Source organism: Austrofundulus limnaeus, unplaced genomic scaffold, assembly GCF_001266775.1.
Source record: "Austrofundulus limnaeus strain Quisiro unplaced genomic scaffold, Austrofundulus_limnaeus-1.0 Scaffold131, whole genome shotgun sequence".
In the NCBI taxonomy this organism is placed as follows: domain Eukaryota; kingdom Metazoa; phylum Chordata; class Actinopteri; order Cyprinodontiformes; family Rivulidae; genus Austrofundulus; species Austrofundulus limnaeus.
This window is the reverse complement of record NW_013952533.1, coordinates 810060-828415: the sequence shown is the minus strand read 5'-3', so window position 1 is coordinate 828415 and position 18356 is coordinate 810060. Positions and strand designations below refer to the sequence as shown.

The 18356-nt window shown below is 38.1% G+C and overlaps 1 protein-coding gene across 1 annotated transcript in view; it reads left to right on the top strand.

Annotated features, from left to right (window-relative positions):
* Positions 1-18356, top strand: part of ntrk3b (neurotrophic tyrosine kinase, receptor, type 3b) — a gene marked incomplete at its 5' end in the record, with an annotated part of 265513 nt that overhangs the window by 48573 nt on the left and 198584 nt on the right. Inside the window, 2 exon segments of the mRNA XM_014015557.1 lie at positions 9635-9709; positions 13978-14049. Coding sequence (XP_013871011.1) covers positions 9635-9709; positions 13978-14049 — 147 coding nt within the window.

Genomic DNA, 18356 nt, shown 5'->3' with positions numbered 1-18356 from the left:
TATATATATATTGGGTTAGCTAAAAGTCTTAATCTGAGGTGAGTTTTACCTGAAGCAGCTCTGCTGTTTTCCATCATCATTTTCAGTTTCAGGTGGAGTCATTTCTACATTCTCTTCCCTGTCAACGCGCTCCGATTTTATATAAAAGGGTCGATCGTCATTGTCCAWGAATAATGTTCAAGCTTAATGAAGCTCACGTCAAAGTAGCCAATATGTGTCATTTGCCCAAAGCTTTGCCGTGTAAATAACCTGACAATGTTCATGTGACAATATATTTTTTAATCCATGAAAACTAAACAGCCTACATTATTTTTTCACTCTTGTTAAAGTAAATCTTTATCAAGTAATGTCTAACTTTACAACTAGTTCTTTTTAAAACTTTTGATATATTAAATACGATTTACAGAGAGAAGAAAATGAAGTTCTAAAAAAAACAACAAAAAAAAAAAAAAACAAAGGCAATTATTTATAGGAATATTCACTATGTGGTGCTTAAGGTGCAGTGGATCAGTGGTCAATGCTGCAGGTTTGAGTCCAGGTTTTCTTCATAAAGTGTTTGTCTAATCTTTTGATCTGTTGTGGCCCCTGCAGAAGAGAGCAGCCAAAGGAGGTAAATGACTGTATATATGAGGTTAAGTGGTGAAAYCGAATAAAAAGTAGGAGCCTGCACACAATTATGGATGTTCACAAGCATCTTGCAGCTTTTTAAAGCTGTTGCTTTGTACAATATATAAAGTCCAGCACTGCGATGGCAAATTTCAAAAGTATTTTCACTGTGACTCAGCTCAGGACTCAGTTTAAAAAGTCAGTCTTTCTTTCTTATTCATTTTTTCTTTTCCTTTTGTGCTACCAGCTGGCAGGTTCAGGCTGTTGTCCTGGAGAAAGGCTGAATGCTTTCACCTCAGACCCAGTTTTCTCACCCTGGCTACCACATTTAGCTGGGAAAATACCTCAGTAATCTTCTGATTTCAAAGTCGGCAGCAGCAGAGAAAGTGAGACAGATGCACAGCATGATAGAGCCTATAGCATTGTTTCCTGTTGATTGAGCTGTAYGCAGATTTTTATCTCATTTCTTTATTTTCTCACCTATAAACCAACTGATCCACACGATTACCAAACCACCGCAGCTTGAAACATAATTATACAAAGATGGAAACTGTTTTGTTATTGTTTTTGTTAGCAATATTTTATTTTATGGCTATTTTTTTCTGTGTTTATGGGTCTTTTTGTCTTCACCGACAGAGCCACACTTGGTTCAACGCTCAGTGTTTGTTATGAGCTGAAACAAACTTAAACTGCTTTATAATAGCCTGAAGCTCTGTTGCTGTTCCAGCAAACTATTACAAAACTTCCAGAATTTTCTTGAACAAGTTTCTTTAACACAGACTGATTTTTTTCTTCCGCTTGATTTAATAGACATGAGGTAAAAAGCTGAAACTTAAGCCCCGTCAATCGACTTGAGCTGATTGTGTGGGATGAATGTGGTTTGAAATCAAATGATCCAACCACGTTATTTTGCCATTATGGCTTTTTTTTTATTTTGGCATATTTTTGAAGGATTCCCGACAAATAAATCCGCATGTTTATTTGTGTGTCCATTAAGGAAGCGATTTTTTTGATCAGTCTGTTTAAGAGTGAATCATTGACATCCTTTCAGGTTGATTAATGGGACTGTGGCTATTTTTTAAAGGGTTCTGTTGCAACCAGTCTTACTTCCTAAACTGTGAGCAAAATTCATTGTGCAACAACATTCTAACAGCTCSCACAACTGACTCATTAGGCCAGTGATTCCCAAAAGCATGCTGTAAGATTCAAACAATATAGAATAAATATAGTACATTTTGAGACATACACTGATTTATCCTCTTTGTGTATAGTTTGAGGATAAATCCTTTTATATAATTTTCACTGTATGCAGGCATTCATTCATTTAGATTTTATCTTTGCTCCATTTTGACCAGCTGACAGCTCAAAAGTCCAGCCAAACTTAAATTCTGTTTCTCCAAATTGGGATCATTCAAAGAGCTATTAATAACAAGTGAAAAACCATTATGTTCATAACCCTTTTTATAGAAACCCATTTCAAAAGATCCAAACTATCCCTTCAAGGTTGCAATATTTCTTTATTTCAGATCAAAGACAAGAAAGTAAGGTTTTGTGTGGAAACAAATAGACAAACTCACAGAAAATGTGCATTAACTGAATAACAAAATAGAACTTTTAAAATTGAAGTTATCATCTTCATTACTCTTCCGYTAGCTCAGATTTGTTATTGATTGTTTTGTTAATAAACCTTCAAACATCAGCTGCGTTTTTTCAGCTTTAGAGTTTTTATTTTGTGAACAAGCCTTCATCTCTTCTTTTCACTTTGTTCTCTGTCGTGTAATTAGTTGTGCTTATGTCAGAAAATGAAATATTTTTGTTGGTCTCGGTCATAGTTTTCTGATGCTCGGCTTCAGTCTGTGGACAATTGGACAGGTAGAGGTTCAATGATTCACCCTGGGCCTCTTYGTGGCGACAGATGGCTGTCGCTGAGATGGAATCTGTTACTGTTTGGTTCCGGGGTGTTTCTCCTCGAGCGCCGAACTACCCCGCCACACAGTTCAGATTGTACTTCGTTGGAGGCCATTTTCTAAAGCAGATGGAAGATGGCTGTAATTTCTGGGGCTTGGGTGCCAGAGAGGAAGCTGGTGGATCCGCCCRAGCAGTTTGTTCTGATAGTATCATTTCCTTTGTGCAGCAGTTATTAATGCGCTCGTGTCACAGGAAATTTATTTAGAGAGCACTTTAAGAAAACAGGATCGTAAGTTACTGTGCAGAGAACAAATCATTTCAAGGCAGATAAAAAAAGAGGCAGACAAAAGACAGGAAGACTGTTTTTTAATCATGTTGTCAAAAAAAAGTATTTTCCCCAAATGTTTTATTTCCTTATATTTCAGTGGAATATACATTTAGAGAAAGCAAAATTTTATTTTTCGATCATTGTTGATCAGCCTGTGTGGATTTGACAGACTGGAATGTGACGAAAAACAGCTTATCCATCACTTTTCAAGAAATTTTGACAATTTTGTACCCTTTTTTTGGTTTGTTTTTTAACACTTTTCTTTGTTCGTCCTCAGAGGATGTGGGGATAACAAGACAGAGATTGAATGCTCCTGTATCATCACAGCATCTTTGTTATTCATACCCATCTTTTCACAGCAGTCTAATCCACATGCATATTCAGCATGCCGCAGACAATCGGGACTTCGGAGCAGACAATATGATCCGCTCCACGGGGAGGTGTTGCCTGCTTCCTCAGGGCTGTTTGTTGACAGCAGCTTGATGAAAATAAGGATAGTGCAAAATTGCATCACAGGGCATAAAGCTATGCTGCATGTAAAAACTAAATAGATAAATAAATAATTGCCTGCTTTTATAACCTATTATTTAATAAGTAATTGAAAAGATGTTACAGCTCAAATAAATGTTTGTTGAACTGATTGATGCAAGCTGATTGTTTTGTGGTTTATAACACTGCTGCTGCAAAGTGTCTGTTTTTAAAATTTCAGTCAAAAACAGTTAACATGTTTGAATGCTTCAAGTTAACTTGTAATTAAATAATCAACTGGTTCAGTCTTGTAACGAGAACGTTCTGATGTGCTCGTTAGCTTGTTTAACAGCAGGATTGTTGCTTCTCATACTTTGCCTTCATGTTTCACAAACCTTCATCAGTCTTAATTTAAACAGCCTTTCCTGTGTTTAAATAGAATGCATCAGTCTGCAAGACGGCAGGAAAAGTAATGATATTTATTATCCCTGCTGCAGGCCATCCTGAAGATTTATTTTGAACGAAACCTTTATTTATCTTTAGTTTCTTTTCCTTCATTTGAGCCAAACTTTCAATATTATCTTCACTTTTATAAACCTGACACTAAATCTTCATACCTATGTGATGAGAGGAACATTTGTCACAGTATATATCTTTTTTTTCTATATTCTCTTTTTGTTTGTGCAAGTTGTTAAGGTGAGCTCAAGAATAAAAAAAAAACACATCAAAATCTGCAGTTTTCATAAGCTTTAGAGAGTGTGAAACATTTAAAAGTTCTTACATGAAAAATTCAAGACTGTGCTGACTCAAAAAATATGTAATCTGCTTTTAGTATTTTACATCTGTAATCTCAGACTTTATTCCCTTTTTCATTTTCTCAAGTATACAAGTTAAAAAAAATCTTCAAATGAGCATAATACTCAAATATTTATAATATATAATAAATGAACAGAGTTATTGTTTGAATTCATTTTGTAAAACATCAAAAAACACAATCTGTTTTCAGGAAAACTCATTTAATACTACCTTAGATTTGACAGTAGTGTTTGTAAAACTGACTGATTTATTAGCATGTTTGTGTGCACATAAAATCACAGTGCTGCCCAAGTTTTACTCAATCAAGTGATAAAAAAAATTGAATTTGAGTCTGAAAACAGTTATATTGTTACAATAGAGTGGATCGGAACTCTGAAAAAGAGAAATATTCAGAGTTAAAAGAATTGTGTCTTTTAGAATGTCTCTTTACTGTGTCTCTCTCTCTCTCTTTTCTTATACTAAAGAAAACTAGAGCAGACACTTATGGTGGGTAAACACCAACACTTTACAGTGGATGATGGAAAACATCCTGTTTACTGATTAATCCCGGTGTGAGATATGATGGCAGTAACAGCAGGTTTACTGGCAGGAAACTCACCTGTGGGGTGTGTTTGGTCACACAATTTTTCAGAAAAAGCCTCAAGACCAAGAAAAAAAAAAACTGTGATCACCCCCCCCCCCCCCCGAATCCCCAGATGTCAAACCCAGAAAACATTTAAGACAGAAAAAGCCAAAAAAATAAAAAGAAAAAAAGAAAAGGAAAGGAAAAAAAAAACATAAAAAATGAAAAAAAGGTCTGGCTCAGTCTCAGATCATGCTGAGAAAACATGTTGTCGAGTTCTGCACAAAGATAGATTGGCGTCCATACAGCACTGGTTGCTATTACAGTAAAGAAAGGGGTTTGGTCTAATACAGTATTTATTTCAAGTAAACTGTTCAGAGGATGAGACTGAGTTGAAATTGTCGTTTTCAATAAAAATGTTTTGCCAAGTTTGAAATTAACCAAACTATTGAGCAGTTGAAATCAATTTGTTATTTAGTGTTTTATAAAGCTGATAGTATGGGGGTAGCTGTAGCTTGGTGGTCAATGCTGTGGTCTTGTAATCCTGAGGCTGATGGTTCAAGCAGCTGAGTGACTTCAGTTCCCATGTGGGTGATGATAGATTTATCTGGAAGGGAGTGATTGGGAGGAATTGCTTCACTGATCTGAACCCAGACGGTGTTCTGTTATCGGAGTTCTGTTCAGCATGAGTTGACTTTTTCATTTTTGTGGTTCATTTTTTATACATATTTGTTTTTATTGATCTTATGGTCTTGCATTTTGTCTTTTTCTTATTAGTAATACTGTATGTAAAGCACATTTAAATGTACTATACAAATAAAGTTGGGTTGAGTTGAGCATGGGCTGTGTCCATAACTAATGTTCACAACGAACGCGATTTCAGCGTCAGGAGCAGCAGATTTACATGCAAAGTCTATGGTGGATGCACTTCAAGCAACGTCGGGAAGTGCTGCGGCGCCTCAAGCGTGATTAGAGCAGCGCGATTTGAACAATTTGAACGATCTGAGCATTCGACGCGCTGAGGCGCAAATCGCTGAAGTTAGAAAATCTGAACTTTTGCAGCTCGATGCGCCACATCAACCAATCAGAGAGACTCCACTGTGTGACGTAGCGACATATTTCCTGACGGGACAGTTTACTGAATGATGTCCACTAACCTGAAACAGATGGAGAGGAGCTCTTTAGCTGNCTCTGAATTATCTGGTGAATTAATTATGAATTAATTATCTGATGAACGTGACATGCTCTTGCTCTCTGTAAATAAAGCAAAGCAACTTCCTCGTCCGACATTAAACAGARCCYGACAGAGGAGGGAGGGGCGGGGAGGCTGTTGCCGTGCAGCGCTTYAAGAGCTGWCYTGCGTCTGACCTCAAAGTGCACAAGCGACCAACTTCAGCGGTGGCTGCGATTTTGAAGCTGAAATCGCGTTCGGTGTGAACGCAGCATTACATCAACAATAATGTTCAAACATATGTGATCTATGAGTGTACTTGGTATACGGCTATTTTTCCCGCTTTAGTGATGACTGACCTGTGTCCCTGTGTCTTGGAAACTCTGATGAAGAGAGGAGCAGAGCTGTGAAATGATCACCACCTGGTGGTTAGTTGGATCCCCTGGACAGAAGCATGTCTGGGTTTCTCTACCGATGCTGYCTGCATGAGCTGACTACAGATATGTGGTTGAAAATGAAGACGGAGTCARCTTGTATTGAATTGACTCAAAAAGTTTGTTATCTGTCTGTTATCGGTCCAATGGTTCAAAAGGTTTTGCTAACAAACACGTTTGACACCAACAATTACAGTTTTGAGTAAAGATCTTTAGGGAGGAGAAACATTTGACATGTGGATGAATTTCAGCTAAAAACCACAATAAATTTTTGCACATCTGTTAAATTTATTACATTTTTCTGTTTTCTAAGGTCACGTGGCCATTCTAGATTRTCAATATTACATCAATCAGTTACAGTAAGTACATCCATTGGTTATTCCTGAAGTTTCATTAAAATCTGTTCTGTAGTTTGTGGGGCCTTTTAACAGACACATACACAGTTAAGTTGGTTTTCTATCGCTGTGGGGACCTTGCATTGACTTCTATTCATTTTCTGGTGATTTCTATAGCCTAATCATAACACTTTACCCTAAACCCAACCACCCCTGTACACACCTGACCATAAATCTAGCCTAAACTCAATTCAGACCTTGGACCTAAACCTAACCCCTCACCCAAAATCAGCATCTTTACCCACGAGGACCAGGCTTGAGCACTGGGTCACCACAATGTAGCAAAAAATCTATCTACCTTTGCCTTTCTGCAGTGGGCGATAAGAAAAAAGTTTTTTCTGCCAGTAAAAAAAACAGTGTGAAGTATATTTCTTCCGTATGAAGAGTGTTTGTGAAATGATCCCAGGCTCTGAGACATGAAAGTCCAAGTTCTGGGACACAGTCTTCCTCTGAGCCCAACCTCCTTCAGCAACACGGCAGCAGCAGCAGCAGCAGCAGCAGCAGCAGCAGCTGCAGCAGCAGCTGCAGCAGCAGCAGCAGCAGCAGCAGCAGCAGCAGCAGCAGCACTGTCAACAAGCTAATCCTCCTGAGGGTGTCGGCCTTTTTTGCTTGCAGGTCGCATTAGTGACTCAGAATAGGCTGCTCTGGGTTCAGCAGCAGCAGAGTGACTGACAGTGTGAGGCCGTTCTAGCTGCCACACCATTTTATTTCATTTGCACTGCCGGGTCAGCTATTAGCGCCCCCGCAGTGACCGTACGACTGTCTGTGTGACTGTTTCCAGAAATAAACAAGTGTGACACTGTCAGCTGTCTTATGTAACGCCTCCTTTGATTATTATTATTTCCATTGATTCAAATGGTTAATATTTTTACCCTTGTGTTTATAACTTAGCTTTACTTTGATTCTTTTCATATAGATAATAATTACACTAAGGCAGTTGTAGTCTGGTTTTCTCCAGATGAAAGAATATAAATGGATCCACGGAAGCACCTCTATGATTATTTTTCTGCTCTGTTTATTTCATCACTGTGAGCAGAAACAACTGATTCAATGATTTGAACATATTCACTGTTAAGAACTTTGTCATTATTCCCCTTATGTTTGACAACAAACTAGTGTGATGTTAGGAGACAACATGAGAACGAGTCACTCCAGGAGAAAATCATAAAATGGGAACCAAATAAAAACAAAAAAAGTGTGGAAATGGTCATGAAATCAAACATGAACCTTGAAAAAGAAGTGTAGCGAGTCAAAAGGTTGCCATTGTGACCATAAACCACGGGTTCTTGTTTTTTTTTTTTTTTAATTTTTAGTATTTTATTTTATGGAAATTAAAAAAAAAAGGTTTTGTGTGTTTATTATAATACAGTTTCACTTGACTGAAAAGATGAGATGAGAATAATTTGATTTCATGAAATGATTTTATCTGGGTGCTTGTGGGCATCTGGATATGGATAAAATGGGGCAGTAATACAAGGAATAAACAAATTAAATTGCAAAATGTTCCTGCACTGATACATTGCACATCGTTTTCATCTTATGGTGCCACTAACATAATTTGTGGCTGTTTAATGTAGCTGTACATGCTACATATTTGTCAATCTTGACTTTCTAATGACAGGTCATTCTGCAGTTTTGGACCTGTCTAATCTAAAACCAAATGTAGACAACCAGAAACCAGATTGGACACCACTCTACCAGCTTAATTKTTAACTACTTTATTTTGGCTTGCTTGATATAGTATAGAAAAATAAGACTTTTGATTATGATTGAATAACTTCCGTTGGTTGTAGTTTGTGCCGCTAGATACAACACCTGGCAAAAAAGTATGGAATCACCAGTCTTGGATGAGCACKCATTCAGACATTTCATTCTGTAAAATGAACTCAGATCAAAAACATGATACAATAATAAGGTCAAAGTGCAAATTGTTGGCTTTCAGGAACACTCAAAGAAATGAAGAGAAAACACTTTATGTTGCTTTATGTTCCACTTTATGTAGACTGCAACTGAATGATTTTACATGTGAAAATTAAGGGTTACTAGCATGATACATCTCCTTTAAAACAACAATCATTTCAGCGTAAAGTCATGCCTGGTGGTTGTATTTAGCACACATTATTTTTTGCTCAGAAAGCAGGTGACACACCTCGAAGCGCATTGTTCAAACAATGATGATGTGAACTGATGTCTCAGATGCTGCTTCATCATTTTACACCAGATGTCTAAAATCCAACAAACACAGAAGAACATAGGTTCTGGAAAAAATGAAAAAACTAAACACTTGGAGGAATATTATTTTCCTGCTGTTGTCATAAAACAGAATTTGCTATCTGATCACCCACCACCAAGCTTAAGGCTAATGCACCCATATGCACTTAAACAGATAGGGATATGTTGAAATGTATTTACTCTGAAGAGGTGTATGAATTTTAGGTTGCAGTTTTTTTATTTTATCTATTTATTTTTTTATCTTGCTGATTGTTCATGCTCAGCTCATGTGTTTTGCACTTTGCATGGGCTTCAAATGATAGTTTGAACATTTAAAGGCATCAGATTTGTTTATTGTACCCTTCCACACACAATAGGTTTTGCCACAGCGAGTGACAGTGTTAGGAGAAGTGAAGCCATCTGAAGTGTTTACTTGGTTTGTCCTCACTCACACTTCCCCTTACACAGATTAGGCCTCAGAAGCTGTCTCTTGGCAATTAAATCTATCAGAGGGCAGCAGAGAGCGCTCTGTCAGAACTGCTCCAATTATTGCAGTTTGAATTAATATGGATTCAAAAAACTTCTGAMAACACACAGCCAGTTAATTTGCAACTTGGGACCTAAAAACCCGAGTTTTTCTCTTGCCATGTCTCCTGGTTTATTTTCCTTTCTCCTTGGATGAACAGAAATGTCTCATTTACTTTCCTCTTCTTTTTTTTTTCTTGCTGTTTACAGACACATAGAGAACTGGACGGGACTGCAGACTCTGAGAGACGTCGATATGGAGCTGTACACCGGACTACAGAGATTGTGAGTGTGGATGTTCTCATCCTGTGTTGAAGGTGGCTCTGTGTGTGTGTGTGTGTGTGTGTGTGTGTGTGTGTGTGTGTGTGTGTGTGTGTGTGTGTGTGTGTGTGTGTAGAGGGGAGAGACACTTTCATTATTTTTTTTTTGAATTGCAGTGCAGGTCTTGAAAATGTTATTGGAAACCTTATCCCTGCTAATCCCTGTTTTAAAATACCTGTTTACTGCAGAGAAACCAAAGGGTTGAAAGACATTTTGTAAATGATCATGATTGTTGGATTCAGTTTGGTATTTGTATACTTTCTAATAATTGGAGCCATATGTTTAAAACAGAGACTGTGAGTTGGTGTGTGTTATCTGCCTGTAATATRAACAAAGTTGRTTATGTTAACATCTGAYGTAAAAGGTAACAACTCCAGGGGTGGTCAGATCATCATWATAGGAGTGAAAGAAGTGTTTTARAAGTTTTGAGTTGTGCAGAGAGTTTCTTCTTAGATTCAGCCTGCCGTGCTTTGTTTGAGCTTTCCTGATAACGGCTCAAGGCCTTACGCTGGGGCCTGTGCTGTATATACCTATTATTCAGACTTCTATTTTTGAATGATGCTATCTCTACAAATTTGGTGACCCCAATGTGATAGATGATCTTGAATAAGCAGAGAACACTGGATTTTATTTTTGGCTGCTGTTGTAGAACCTGAAAATATTTTTGAAACATCAACTGCTGAGAAAGAGCTTTGAGATGCCTCATTTCTTTTCCAAAGAAAATTTGAAGGTTTGTGTGAGCTTCTCCAAAAAGTGATGGTGCTGGAGCTCAAGATTCATTGTGTGAAAAAAGATGAATGCTTTGGAGGACTCAACACACATGCAAATGGGTGAGAAGGCTGACAGGAGAAATCAACATGAAGAGGAGATTTTTCTGAGAGTCAAACTTTATGGAACTCTCTTCAAAAAATCTTTTGTGAAGCATTCAACACTTGGATGACAGCGAATGGCCAGAATTACAGAGAAATACTTTTTCTGCACCGGTATGGAGAATAATGCAGTGGCAGGCTGGATTTAGAACAACTGGTAACRGTGAGAGACGTGAAGATAGAGAAGTCTTTCTTCAAAATAGATTTACACCACTGGATGAAACTGATGAGTCAGAACAAAATTAATTCTTTGATCTCAGAGAAGGACCTGAGACCAGGTTCAGTCCAAAGCCWAAACAAGTCTGAAGAGAAACTTTCAATAATCAATAAATGTTGATTGTCACAGATAAAATGATGAATGAGATCAGATGCTTCTGGATCAAGAAAAAAGTCAAAGTTCTGAGTTTTGCTCATAAAGTGTYTGATCTCTCAGAGATGATTCTGGAATTCACATCTGAGTRTCCAGCTCTGAAGATGCTTGTCATACAGGAGGTGATGATGATATGAAAAGACAGTGAGAAATTCTGAAGAAGGATTTCATGCRGTTGCTGAATGCAATTTAGAATCTCAACATGGATGTGTTCATCAGTGGACCCATMCCTTCAGCCAAACGAGGCACTTAGGTTTATTTCACTGTCTGCCCGTCAGTACCAGCCCATGGAGGATCAACCAGTTTGTCTGTAACATCCAAAACTGTTTATGTACATGCATAGGAGAACCTTCAGCCTGACAAAGGACCACTAGTGCTCTGATGGATGCTTGCTGTACACAGAGTGCTGAGTCATACTCACAATAACATTATTATATAAGGGGGCAATTGGACACGGAGGCCTTCACCCCTGTTTTGTGACGGGCAGTGTCTCTTCACAAAAATGTCTTCCCTTTCTCCTCTCAAACCAACATTCCTCCCTTTCAAGGATGAGAACACTTTCATTCCTGAAAGAGTGACAGTGCAGATGAGTGTAAACTGCAGAGTCCTGGCCTGATGATGTTGATCTACTGTGTTGGGCCATCCTTTTGGAACATGGCTGCTTAGATTCTGTTGTATAACTGGTCACAGTCCTCCCATGATATATCAGGGAAATGTGAACAACCAGTTTCAGTTGTTGCTGATAAACTGATTGATCCACTATGCAAATGTACTGTTTATACGGTTGAGCTTACCTGAAACTTCTTCGACTGAAAAAGTCTCTTGGCCTGACTCAACTTTGTTTGATGTTGGATGGGTGTGTCACAGTAGCACAAGTCGCAGATCAAACATTAACAATGCTAAAAAGGAGTGGGCCGAACGGAATCAGAGGGTCCCTGYTGTAACATTATGTGTTTTTACCACTCATCTGGTCACTTCTTAAAAAAATGTGCTGCTGCTTCACCAACACACAATCACATAAATGGTTTTCAGTTACTTTCCCCTTTTCTCTGTGCTTTTTTTTTTTTACTTGCAGAGAACCATATTCTCTGWTGCCCTCTAAAGTCAGAGATGGCCTCTCCCCTGATCCATCATCAGGGAGGCCAAGTGCAATATCTCCACCACTAAATTAGCATTTTTCTCATTACCGCTGTCTTGTCAGGGGGATGCCGTCTCCTCCCTTGCCTTGRAGTCGAGTCTGTTGTGATGCTGGTTTAGTTGGGTATGGAAGCAGTAAGAAGGGGATAAGTGAGGAGAGACTTCCTGTCACCTCGTTTTTTTTTTACATTTGACCTCCTCCTCATCGTCTTTATTTGACCAAAATGATAGAAAAGTAGTTCTTCAAAAATCAGCACATCTCCAGAACGTGAAGCTCAGCATTTTTCCTCTCCGTTATATCAAATAAGACAGATTATGCTCAATGTACCACAAACCTAACACGATTGTTATTGATTCTGTGCTTTATATTCAAGTTCACCTCTCAAGCATCAAAGACAGTTAAAATGCTAACAGTGCAATACTGACAAAAGTCTGTTATAGCATCATCTCAATACAGCTGACTGTTTGCATTTATCTATGAAGGTAATGCTGGTGGACTGTCTGTAGGTATCTATATTAACATAAAACTCTCAGCCAAAATATTTATGACATATGGATATAAAAACATACTTTACATCGTAAAAGACAGGTAAATCAGATATTCACAGTATTGTATGACATCACCTCACATCTCTCTTACTGTATATTTGTGTTGTGTTTTTTAATCTAATTAAAGAATAAAAAACGGAGCCTTCATTCAAAGATTTCTGCTTTTGTTTAATCATTCTTTTATCATAAAAAAACAAACACTTTTAGAATTGAAAACAGCTTTGTGCACTTATTATTTTAACTACTGAAGCTTTACAAGATTTTTTCTAAGTTTTTGCACAAACACTGAACTGGTGTTGGCTGCTTTTAATAAAATATGTATTATCCACCTGCAACCTCAGTTATTGTTTTTGTAATGCAGAACTTCTTCACAAAAATCTTTTCAATGACATTAGGAACTGTTGTGTGACATTATGTTTCAAACACAACAAAGCCATGATTTGATCTTTAGAAGGTAATTGCCTACAGCATCTGGATGGAAGCAGCTCAGTGCATTAAGAGCGGCACAATGAGGATGTCAAGGACTTCTTTGGAAAGAGGCATCTGTGATTACAAGATTAGAAGTCATTACAATTGTAACTCGGAGCAGCGGCTCCCAGACTGCGGCAATGGGAATTGCAGGAGTCCTTGTGGGGATTCCGTTGGATCTCTAGCAGAATGAGGATTAGTTTAATTTCACTATTATTTCTCTCCACACAAGTTAGCAGAATGAGGCAGTCTGCTTCCCAAAGAAGGAGTTGCAGTTTGCAATAAGAAGGCACACAAGTTCACAAATGTTGCATCAAACAGTGCATCAAAGTGACTTTCTTTATTTGGCCCTAAGCTCTGCAGGGTGTACATGCACATGCAGCTAGAGCAGAAAAAAACCTACAAAAGACAGATAACAGCTCTTGTAATACTGCATTGCCTTGGCTGGTAAAAGTCTGTCTAATATCTTTAAACAGAGAAGTACTAAATAAGTGTTCACTTGACATGAGTTCATTTTATCATCCTGTTCAAATTAAAGATGAAGAATAAAGCAGGGAAAAAGGCAAAGAAAAACGAACCTTTTGAAWATCCTTAAAATGAGCCAAAGTAAGAAGAGAAATCCAAATTGTGGATGAGTAATGCAAGAATAATGAGGGTCACGATAAGGAAAGCACACCGAAAGAAAAAATAAAACAGCCCTTGTGCAGTTTGCATGCTTATAATATAATGAACCTGTGTGCATGTAGTTGTATTTGGCAACATTTGGAGTAAAAACTGTCTTTATTAGTAATTTTTTTTTTTGCTCAATTTGATCTTTTCTTTCTCTTTCTTCATTTCAGGACCATCATGAATTGTAACCTGAGGGTGATCCAGGCTCGAGCGTTTGCTCAGAATCCACACCTACGCTACATGTGAGTAAATACTTTAACTTTGGAGCCATGTTTTCCGAGCCCTTAAAAGATTTATTATGATCTGTGCAGCTTGACAACTTGTGGCGTATGGCTGTATATGAGTTAGCGTTGAACAGAAGATGATGCACTTGATAGAGACCGGCTTCAGGGAAAACTGTGACACCGCCATTACRGTTGCAACAGCCGCACATCTTAAATGAGACATTCATTATTTGCCTTGGATAATTGGATTCCTATCTGCAGTGGTGTTCTTTGTGCTTTGGCAGAGCAACATCGCGAAGACACAGTTCCATTTAGACCTTTCTCATGCCAAATGGACAATTTGTCCATGAGGCAGAGCATCAGAGCGCCAGGCGAAGAGCAAAGTTATTTCTTTAACAAAGGCTGATGTGTCACCATATGACAGCCTATTATTCCTCAATTTTGCAGTAGTAAACATGATGAGGAACTCTGTCACTGTTTTTTACCTGAACATGCTGCCATTTTCAATTTTTAGCTGTTGATCTTACAGGCATTTTTGACTTTTTACTGCAGCAGATGGCTGCCTCTTGGCTTGAATGCATGAATCTGTGTGTGTGTGTGTGTGTGTGTGTGTGTNGTGTGTGTGTGTGTGTGTGTGTGTGTATGTGTGCGTGCGTGCGTGCGTGTGAGACTGCAGGCTGTAATATAATGTGGACACTAAAATACAGTATTATTCATTTGACAGCCTAATCTTGACTGTTACTGAGGCAGAAAATACTAGTTAGACTGAGCTGTCATACAAGCTGACTCTTTCAGCAATGCAGTATTTGCCAGAGTCCATCGGTGAACACGCTTTTGTGTTTTCGAGGTGGATTTTTTTTTCTTTTCAGAGAATCATATTGCTTGCCTTTTTGCCTGGTTATGTGATTGGTGAAGCTAATAGAGCCTATCTACATTTAATGAAAGTTATTCAAAGCCTGCTTTTGCTTTCATTTTCTCCTCAGCAGATGGATTTGTGAACACAGAATGAAAAGCAAACACACAATTGGTAACCTGTTTCCTCCCTATCTTTTCACAAAGTGTACTGTGCAGTGGTAGGACATTTAATCGTTGTTTTTTCAGTGCCTCTTTTGACCCAAATTTTTAAAAAATCATTAAATGTTTTTACATGAGAACATGTAGATGGAGTCAGTTCCAACATGGAGACATTTGTTTTGTAACCACGGAGAGCTCCCTACTTCTGGACCGTCCATGAGAGGCTCCTATTGTGGAATTGTAAATGCAGGTGGACAGTTGCTAGGTGACACAGAGAATGATGATGTCAAAGAAGATTAATTATTGCTTGTCCTCAGCCTTTGAGAAACGACCTCATTGATGTCTGTGTCAGGCAAGTCTGTTCAAAAGCACGAGCCATCACACACTCAACTGGTTGCTCATTTATGAGGAGAACTGAAGCAATTGTCTCCATCACATGTTCAGACCAAAACAGGCTCACTTGCTTTCAGTAAATATACCATTACTTCCATCATGACTGTAACTAGCACTTATCCCAGATAAATGTATTTTTTTAATGACAATCACCTGTTCTATTTTTAACATACGTACGTTTGCAAGATTTATCACCTATTACATCTTGTTTCCTTGGAGCTGCAGCTCTAAGGATATTAATCATATGTAAGATACGAAAATGTTATTTTACCTTTAGTATAAACTGATTACCTGATGTATCTTTTACCTCAGTTCTTATCAAACCTGACTTCCTATGTGCTGATAAGAAACTTTATTTTTTATTTAGCAAATCTTTCTATAGATAGAAAACAAAGTTCCATTCAGTTTTTTAACAACTGAACAAGCCAATTATTTCAAGATATCTTATCAAATGGATAATGCTCTGTCCAAAATTTGACATTTTTTWAAATACAATTGTACACAAATTGTGGTTCCTGCAGCATGGGTTTGTATAATGAATCCTTCAAGATAAAGATGACCAATACTCTGTTGGTGATGTCATGCCTTAAACAGATGTGACATCAATATGCAGCTGAGTTTCTGCTGTACAGTATGTAGGTACCCCAGAACTGGTTTGAGATGATTTACTGATTCCTCTCTGTCCTGTTGTGCACACAGTTTAAACAAGACAATCTGTTTCTTTTACACTGCAACAAACAGAGTTCTAGTCAAGCAGTTAAGTGCCTTTTTGTTAAGAGGTAAACGCTTTAAAACTGAACATATCGTATGATGAAGAATAAACTAGCAAATGTTAACGACTATATATTTTCCACTTAAGCCATGTCCATACAACTCTGGATATTTTGAAAAAAAAATTTTGAAAATATATTATTTTTTATTTTTAAACCTCAGCAGACCCACATTTAGTGAGAAATTGAACACTTTCCTAAGTGTAGACTTTCAAAAACTCAATTTATGTTGGATCCATGTGAACAGAAGATGACATGTTCTACCTATGTTGTAAATGCTCACTGTCACACTGTGATAGACTATTTTGATGTATTTTAGCATAATTCATTTCCATGCTATTGTATAAAAAGATATAGATTCAATTTTCTCAGAATATACAGAATATACACATCGTTGACCAGAAATTAATCAATATAGTATTTTTTCATATTACTCACTTTTTCTATCTTCCAGTTCACAGGGAAGCTGGTGCCTTTTCCTAAAAGTACATGTGGGAGAGACTGGTACCCTGGACAGGGAACTAGTCTTGACTAGAAATGAGAAACCTAAATAATACCAACATATAACTCATGAAGTCAATATTCCACCTAATTACCATTAAAATCAATGTGTTTTGTTCTCTTAATCAGTGATTTAATTAGTGCAGCCTCTTGTTGTCTAAGTGCTGAAAAAGGAAAGTTTCTTATCAACTTTTGAAATGCTTATATAAAAAGTGAAAAGCAGTATTAGCAACAAAACTCTGGTGCCTGTGCAAAACATCTGCCCCTTTCATTAGCAATAAACTCAGCTATAACTAATATCACTTTGTTTAATTTGCTAACAGCTCTCTCATCTCAAGGTCACTTCTGTAGACCAACTGCATATCAGAAGATCACAAAATAAACATTTTAGTGAACTGTAGCTTAAGAGAGTGATTCATTTAGAACAGTTTAATGTTGCATTAAATAACAGAGGTGAATAGATTAAACCATACAAACACTTTGACATTACCACTGTAGTCTGATGAAAAGTTTTTGAGGAAGAGTTTGGGTTTGCCATCCAGTGGACCCACCACCTGCAGGAGAGGCCATGTTGATTGATTGATKRWTKRWTGATTGATTGATTGATTGATTGATTGATTGATTGATTGATTGATAATACTATATTGATCCCAATGGGGAATTACAGTCCAGAATGCCCGTTCAGTGAGTTGGGTGCATGATATCATGGGCAGTAGCCAAAGGCAGGGACCGTGGCGCTCTGACCATGGCCTACCAAAGCTTGCTCTTGTAGGGAGGGAACCTGAGCCTATGTGTGAGGTTGAGAGGTACCGACTATAGTTAGGTTCACCTTGATGCACAGCAAGGGCTCCAGAACCAATCTTGAGAGGGGGTGCACATTATTCTACCTTGGACTTACCTTTGGTGACAGGCAGTGAGCTTGGTGCCTTTGTGTTGTAGTTTTCCTCAGTAGATAGAGGGTAGCTTCCCTGTGCCATTGGCTGGAGGGACAAGCTCTGACAGTTGTTTGTGCCTACCTGCCAAACAAGTATTGGAAGTACCCCGCCTTCTTGGAGTTTTTAGTGGGGGTGCTGTAAGGTGCACCCTCTGGGGGCTCTTTTATTCTGCTGGTGGACTTCAAGCTCATGTGGGTAACAACAGTGTGATTGGAAGGAATGGCCTCTCCAAACTAGGTTGTAGATCAGTGATTGACTTTGTAGTCATGTCATCTGATCTGCAGCTGTATGTTCTCAACACTTGGGTGAAGAGAAGAGCTGAGCTGTCAAATGATCACCACCTGGTAGACCAAATGTATATTGAGGGTTTTTAGGGAACGCCTTCAGAAAGATATTCAGCTCACTCCTCCAGGAGAACCTTAATCACTCCACAGCCAAAGAGTTTTTTTTCTACTTATAGGGACAATGGGCCTCATGCAAGAACATGTTCATATTCTTATCCTAAATTTCTTTTACTTTTGTTCGTACACAGGGTTCGTACGAACATGCCACGTCAGATTCAACAAACTCTCCTATCTTCATGAAAAGTGTGTAAATGAGCTGCGTAAATTCCACCTGTTCGTATCCAGCTGCTCGTGCACGCGAGAGGAGATTAGCATAATTGCCAACCCAAAAACACCATATAAGGCTATGTTTCCTGCCTCAGACACAA